This window comes from Poecilia reticulata, linkage group LG13, assembly GCF_000633615.1.
Source record: "Poecilia reticulata strain Guanapo linkage group LG13, Guppy_female_1.0+MT, whole genome shotgun sequence".
NCBI lineage: Eukaryota > Metazoa > Chordata > Actinopteri > Cyprinodontiformes > Poeciliidae > Poecilia > Poecilia reticulata.
Window position 1 is genome coordinate 5,932,271 of NC_024343.1, and position 8,230 is coordinate 5,940,500.

General features: G+C 39.9%; 1 protein-coding gene across 1 annotated transcript in view; it reads left to right on the forward strand.

Annotated features, from left to right (window-relative positions):
• Positions 1-1,127: 1,127 nt before the first annotated feature.
• Positions 1,128-8,230, forward strand: part of phldb1b (pleckstrin homology-like domain, family B, member 1b) — a 144,007-nt gene continuing 136,904 nt past the window's right edge. The window contains 1 exon segment of the mRNA XM_017308210.1: positions 1,128-1,169. Coding sequence (XP_017163699.1) covers positions 1,143-1,169 — 27 coding nt within the window. The 5' untranslated portion in view covers positions 1,128-1,142.

An 8,230-nucleotide genomic window follows, 5' to 3' on the forward strand; every position in this document is an offset into this window, starting at 1 on the left:
CCATGTTTTAAGTATTAAGCAAAGGGTGTGAATACTTGTGTAAATGGGATTTCTTGGTTTTCAATTTTGATTACATTTCCGAAAAATCTCAACTTTTCTCAACATTGTCATAATGGGGGTATTATGTGTAAAATGTTGAGGAAAGAGCTTATTCATCCATCCATGATATAACAAAACATGGAAACAGATAAGCACCATGAATGATTCCAGATGTTGTACAGGAGTTTTCTGGATTATAATTTCTACTAAACTGAACTTTGAAAATTGTTTCTCCAGTTTACCCAAAGTAAAGACCCTAGATCCCCCACAATAGCATCTCATTTTACCTCTAAATCAGAAGCTGCAATGTAGATACCAACTATAGCAGCATTAGCTAATGCTATGTAACCATACTTTGTCAAAGCTCTTAAATAACTCACAGCACAACCATTTGTCATTGAAAAAGGAAATTAAACAAAGGAAAACATATTTGGGGAACAAGTTACAGATCCCTTTTTTTCTTGCTGTACCCCCATATGCCATGACTCCCTGGTAGAGAGCCACATCATTTATACTGAAATGATGTGTGCCAGTGCGCACCAATTCTCAGTTGCTTAATTCAAACTCAGGTTGGCTTCAGCCTCTGTCCTGAAGTCAAATAAATTTATGTTTGGTGTTCAACCTTTTAAAATGGATCTTACTTTGCTACCAGCTCCACACTCAAAGTCAAAGAATTTCATCAGCAGCCATGAGGAAGAAGGTGAGACAGATGCTAAGTGGAGACGCTACAGGTCAACAGATGGGTAAATGATGGCGGATGAAAAGGTGGGATCACGGGGTCACAGGGGTCAGCTGCAAGACAGCAAGCAGCCATGCCAGGATTGAGGAGGGGGGGTTGGTGTTAATAGCCAACCATAAACAGAGGGTGTGCTCTTTACAAATGAATGAGCTGGCTGATAAAACTCTCAGCGGAGGGGGCGGGCAGATTGTTTCTGTCCTGTTAAAGCACACTGGCAGCATCACAGCGTCCATCTGCAGGCTTTGACTGGATCAGGACCGACTGGCAGGAACTTTTTGGTTAATGGAGTTTTGTCCTTCCAGAGTGGAAAACTTCTCTAACATCTAGCCCAGCTGTTAGCATCCGCTTCACCTGCTACTGAAGGATGATCGTCAAGAAAGTACGATTCAAGGTAAGGAAATCCGTTTGAGTCACAACTGATTCTGTTTTCTATGGACCACTACCGGATGTTTTAAATATTAAATATGTATATTTCTGACTTCTCAATGGGAAAAGAACACCAACCATCCACTAATGCCAGAAGAAATTGTTACAACCTGAAACCTTTTGTTTGATATCTCATAATCCACCTGTAAGGTGGAGGTTTTGTGTTCCGTCCCTTTAAGGAGCAGCAGCAGACTCGTGTTGGGTCTCCTGCCTCAGGTTGAGCAGCAGTTCAAAGGGAGAAGCTGCTGCTAGGTCTGGGCAGTGACACCGAGGTGATAATTATTGCTTAGCTCCAGGATCTGCTGCCTCTCACCGACTTTAAAGAGTCTAACAGACAGAGTTACATGTCTCTTTAAAAGGAAAGCTCCATTTAGAATGTGGAAATGCCAGTGAGATCAGCATCAGTACTCAAGAAGTTCCTCCTTTCCTGCCCAAAATGGTTTCAGAGTAATTTTTGCGTCTTAGAAAACACAATCACAATCTGGTAACTGATGCATAGAATGCTGATGACCTGCTGATTCAAGTATCTGGTAAAACTTGCTGCTAATGTCAGATTTACTTAGGGTCAGAGCTTTGTGTTTATTTCTGTATTCTAAGAAAACAATGTCTGTTTTCCATGTAAAACATTTTTGCTTGGATGTTAATGCATTTGAAAAGGTTTAAAAGTGATGCTAAAATTATTTCCAACATAATAAATGACCCTAATCTGGTTACAGTTCTGCTCAGAGATCAGCTGTTCTGACCATCTGCTCAAAGGTGACACTTTTCCTGAGCTGAGTTTGTGTTCAGAAAGCACAGCCAAACAGAAATAATGATCTTGTCCTATAGTTCCCTTATAAACAGAAAGACTAATCAGAACCAGCCACAGCTACTTGGTGTGTTTTTCGTTGTTTTGTTTTTTTCTTCTTTTTTTGTGAAAATAGGAATATAAGAGTGATGTAGCATTTTGCAGGTTGGACTGATTATTTTAAATTCTATCCCAATGAATGGAAGCTAAAATTAGAGAAAAAAAATATTTCTCTGTTCCATTTTCATAAAAACTCTCACTGCAACATTTTGGCTCAATTCAGTGCAAATATATTTATAGCACTTTGCAGATCAAAGATAAAGTTTTGATAAAAGTTGAAAGCACTTTAAATAATGTGTTGTTTTTTTTACTATATGGCCTTTTTAAGATCTTTTTGCCACTTGTAAGCATCAACTATTTTAAGATCTATAATAGTTTCTTAAAGGTCAAAGTGCACAGTGGAACACAAGATGATTAGCTGCAGACATTTTGTGCTGTGTGATTTTTGGTGATTTTACTCACAGCACCAGCAGTATCCTGAATGAAAGCCCTCCAGGGAGTGAGGCGAGGCTGGAAGGAAATTGGACGGATTCTGTATCCATATGTGGAATTTCCTCTTGTTGACTGTTCAAACAGCGGGGAGCTTTTTCTTGGGTTTCTCCTCACACCGCCGTGCCATGTTTCATCCTTCACCTCAGTCTCTCTGGGTTTCCATGGGAATGACAATCAGCTGAGATCCAGATATTGATCATTTTTAAATATCTTGTGTTTGCAATTTGCATCCAAACCCATCTACTGTAGACTTCAATCAGAACAGCCTCTGTACATTTCTGAGCACAGCATACTGTACTGGTATGTATGTAGATAGAAAAACAAGACGGAATAAATTTCTGCCGAGAAATCTGACATTTTCTGAAAAAAAAGAAAACAAGAAAAACAAGGAAATTTCTGTGTGATTTTTTTAAAATTGCTAGAAAAAAACCCTCAGAAATGTGTAAACTGATGTCATAAAATTTTCCTAGAAAATTTCTAGAACTTTTTAAGAAAAATACATGGAAATTTCAGAGATTGAAAAGCTACAAATGTGCTATAAAAAACTCAAAAATTTTCCAGAAAATGTCTTATTTTCATTTTTTTATTCTTGTCTAGCAAAGTTTTGAGTTTTAAAACTCAGAAATGTCTGTTTTTGTAGGAATCTTCTGAAATGAATCTAGAACTTTATTTTTTCGTCAAGCAAATATTCTACTTGTCAAACTCAGACATTTTCTTGTTTTTGAAGAAAATTTTTAAACTTTTTGATACATCTCTAAATTTCAGAATTTTTCTGTGGAAATTTACTCCTTTTTTCTGTCTACAATGGCCTTACCACGCCATCGCAGTTAACAGCCACTAGATGGCAGTGCTGTTCTACTGACCACCTCAGAAATGTTGCGCTTCAAGTCTTCAAACCTTCAGAGCAGCAGCTCACACAAACACTTTAGTCTGAACTAAATTTCTGGTGTCGGTTGTTGAGCCCAGGGTCGACCTTTCAACTTTGCGAGGCGGAATGTGCCCTGAAGGAAGATGTGGCAGTCTCTAAGTGGTCTGTCTCGTCAAAGGTAGTTCATCCTGGCTGTGACTCGTCTCTTATTTGACTTGCCTTTTCTGTTGATGGTATCACAAGTGTGCAGGGACAGTSTGAGRCATTTCATTCACCCAGTGAGCAGCTCCAGTCCTCTGGAGTCAGCGCCCACTAAGGCCTTTGATGTTCATAATGAGCAACTCTCTCTGCTCAGACCTGCAGCGCTGCGCTGTGTGTTTCTATAAAGGATTTGAATGGGTGCTGGGGAAGGGAAAGAGCGCAACAGAACCCAACGTGCTTTTCATTAGAGATGAAAGGACGGAGAGCTTTTACTGTCTCAGACGTCTGTTTGTGCCAAGTGTGAGTGGGTGGATGTGTGTGTTTAAATTAAAGGAGAAACTTCCCTTGGATCCCTGGTGATTTGTAAGTTACCTGTGGGCTCGTCCACATATACGGTGGCTGCCCTGCATGTCTGCTGCCTTCTTTCTGCTCCCACAACAAAGAAACAGGCCTTGGATCGACGGTTTATTGGGATGCTTTGTTCGTCCCCACAGGTGGTGAGAGGAAATAGTAAAACACCATTCACAGCTGTCATGGCTCCTGTGGAATGTACCTCAAAGACTATTGTCTGAAGATATTGCTGAAAATGGCACCCTTACTAAAGACTATGGTTAAGGCCGTGTTAATGTGTTCTTATAACGGCTCTTCTCAGGATTCTTCAAGTAATGTCCAGATTCATAATGTCAGAGTGTTGGAACTCTCTAAGTAAAGAAATTGGATGCTCTGGTCAGACAAGACAAAAACTGACCTTTTCCCCCAACGTTAAAAATGTTGTGCGGTAGAAAACAAAAATTTCACATCACAGCATCCCCTTTGGTGAAACATAGTGGTGGTAGCATCATGGTGTGTGAGTGGGTTTTCTTAGTGACAGAAAAGAAACCACTGATGGGAAACTCATTGGAGCAAAATACAGAACGATATTGGGAGGAAACCATTTAAAATCTGGAAAAGACTTGAGACTGAGGTTTAGCTTCTCCTTCCAGCAGGAGGTCAATGATTCCTGCTGGAAGTCATTAAAGGATCTTCATGTGTTATAATGGCCAAGTCAAAGTACACACCTAATACAATCAGGAATCTGTGGTGACATTGGAAAATTACTGCTAAAAGGCATTTGCCGTCCAATCTGACTGAGTTTAAGCAATTTACAATGAAGAATGAAAAAAAGCTTATCCCTTGGGTGTGCAAAGCAGATAGAAACATACGCCAACAGCTTTGTGGCGTGTGTCCACAGCTCGACCAATCAGAGCCCGTTAAGGGGTCTTACATGATCTGACCGAAGTCAAACTATCCATGCATGGATGTTTGCTTTTGCACGCACCCTTCAGGTCAACAAGATGCACTGAGCCCTAAGCAGTGATCATGGTAGAGTGGAATGACTATTACAAGTTCACAAATTTGGAGGACCTGCGATGGATTGGCGACCTATCCAGGGTGTACCCCTCCTCTCGCCCACTGGCAGCTGGAGACAGGCACCAGCACCCTCCAAACCCCAATGGGATAAGGGTGTAAGAAAATGGATGGAAGTTTGGAGGAGGAGGAAATAATGATTGATGATTGACTAGACTTTCCTTGTATTCTCTGTTTTTGAAACCAACAATAGGAACAGAAGGCGTCTGTGTAACGTTCCCCCACCACAGCACACCTGAACTGAGTTCAGTGTTGTGGTTCAACAGTACATATGTCTTTACAGCTTTGGACGAATACACCAGCTGCTGGAAGCTGAGTTGTTGTGGCTGTTTTCTGCAAAAACCAACACACCCATGGAATTCTGACCAATCACACAACAGTTTCGTATAAAGAGTGGGGCGAGTAGTTTATTAGTTGGGTTGTGACAAGAAGAAATAGACGATATGAGGCTGAGAACAAGATAATGTGATTTTCATCATGGCAATGAGAACTGATTTTGAGACTTCATGCAGAACCCTTAAGAAAAATTCTAAGAATTGATTTGGGGTGGCACATGTGGTAGGGGTACAGCGGGCTAGGTACATGCTATGAGACCTTGAAGCTGCTCTGCAGTGTTTGATTTCCAACCTTGGAACCTTTCTCCCTTCACCAATATCCCATCTGATTACTGCAAAAAAAAACTGCCACTAGTGCCACAAAAATCTTTAGCAAAAAAGATATGCTGATTGAACATTTTCTTAAGTTGCTTACAGTACTGCTGACACTTGTGCTACATTTTGGCTGAGGTGTATATAGCTGAATAGGAATTTTTCAGAGCTGTTATTATTGCTGGGTATTCTTCATCTGCTGACTACTTGGTTATTTTGTGTGACTCGTGTTTTCATGCCTGTCTGTTCAACGGACAAATAGACACTACAACCTGTGAGAAAGATTGTTGCTAACTAGAATCAACATTTGTCTGAAAAGACAAAACCAAATGTCAGCAACAGGGTTGAGGTTTGAGAGCTGAAACCCATGCTGCTGGACAGCTGAAGATGTGATGATCATGGTGGGAAGTAGAGCACTGCTTGTTTCTACAATGAACAAAAAGTGGAACGGAAGTTCTGCAAGCATCTTGGTTCTGATTTACACCCTATCAACCCATACTGATAACTTCTAGCTCAGTGTCCGCTGAAAACATTTCCCACCAGCTGCCTTCATATCTGCAGAATTCCTTTGAGCCTGGGAGATGTTAGCCTGGTTGGGATGTTTATGTGGGTGACAGGCCAGCTGTGTGATTTAAGCTGACAGATGAATGCACTTTACCTAAATCATGTTAAATCCCACCCAGGCTTCCAGGAATGTTAGATATGTGCAGTTTGTCACATCCAGAAGGAAGCTATTCTGGATCAGGACATTGAGTCTGTCAAGTGTACACAGCAGTTCTAACTGGGCTTTAGACATCATTCTGGTATAACTCTAAATGACCGGTTTGGTTAGAGTCTGAGGCTGCCCTGCTGCCCACAAACACAAACTACGACAGGATGTAAAAGGAGTAACACTGAATGCTTCTCTTTTTTAAGGCTTGACTATTTACAGTAAGTCTGCTTCACTTTCTTAGCCACAACAAACACATATTTGAACCCCTCCATCATAGCTGTTGGACTGTCCAGAATGAATCTACCATTATGGTCAGTTTTATAAGAGTCTGGAAGAGTTCAACAATCCTTTACATCAAATCTTACGGGTATTTTTGGATCTTGTGTCCAACATGCACAAAATCTTCTCAATGTTTGTTAAACTTGGAAATGTGTGCCAGTTCAAAGCACAACGTAATTATGCTGCGCTAATGCTAATTGATGTAACAAAGACCAGCTTGATCTGACTCAGACTGAGTTGAGAAGGAGACCAGAGGATAACACCATAAAGATAAAACCAAGACTGCAGGGAAAGCTAACTGTTTGCACTGGGTGCTAGGTTTTCAGTTACACTCTTAGAAATGGCTGTTTCCAGCAGTAACATACTGTTATTCCAAAATACGGTAGGATATTGTCAATTTGATGTCTTCTTCTCTTGTCACAGTCAAGAATGACGACTGGCAGTAAACTACCGCAAAATAATTGTAAATTTCTTTCCCTAGGCAAGACATTTTACTTGTATTTGCATCTTAGAAAAGCAGCATTTAAAGACAATATTAAACGGAAAGAAAAAAAAATACTTTCCATAAGAAATCTTTTARGGAATGAATCAAAATCTACAGAGCATTATCAAAAATGTTAGATTACCGGTGTTGGTGTTGTATGTTAAAAACACAATGTTAATTAAACACTTGTTTAGCTAAATTCAAAGATAGGTTTGTCAGTTTCCCTAAAAAGATGGTGTTTGATAAAGAGTTGCTCACACAATCGCAACGTATCTGTGACGTCACGTGTTTGCTTGGAGACAGCAGTATGGCGTCTTGTCTGGATCTTATCATAACAAGGTCAGTTCCCCAAAACTATTTAAACATGCTCTTTTTSTTCTCTCTTTAATGTATTTATGTAATGTAATGGTGATGTATTGTCTCAATGTTTGTAACTCCCTGGCGGACATTATACCACAATGTCTGCTGCGTTTATACTGTTATGTATTCTGTATCTCAATAAAGATTTCTTTAAAAAAAAACAACAACAACAAAAAAACAAGGTAAGTTCCATGTTAAGACCATCATGTTTTTGATTTTAATAATTTTTTTATGTATCAGCTTATGCTTATGCTTAAAAATAAAAAAGTTTATTTTTTTGGATGTCGCGGTACGACTGTTCAGTACAGAGRTGCTCCAGTCCAGAGAGCTGCTATCCTGAAACTTTCAGATGCTTCCCTGCGTCAATTAACACACCTGAATCAAATGAAAGGCTGGTTAGCAACCGCGGTAAAGCTAGCCGGCTCTGCTTCCAGCCGGCCCAGCACTCAATATACAAGTGCGCGGTAGCTCGAGACATTATGGTACACCCATTTACGTGCTGCTTTCACAATAAAAGCGCACATCCGGTCCATGTTTGAGCTATTCAAAATAGGTTTCCAGCCGCTGCATTTGCAAACAGAAAATAATATATGCTGAAAAACTAATACAAAATAAAAACTAATATCTCTCTCTCTCATATATATATATATATCAGAAAATTGCAACCAAATCTGATGTATAATTTCAAAATAAAAGCTTTTTAAAAGTCATTTATCTTTTCCCGCTAGG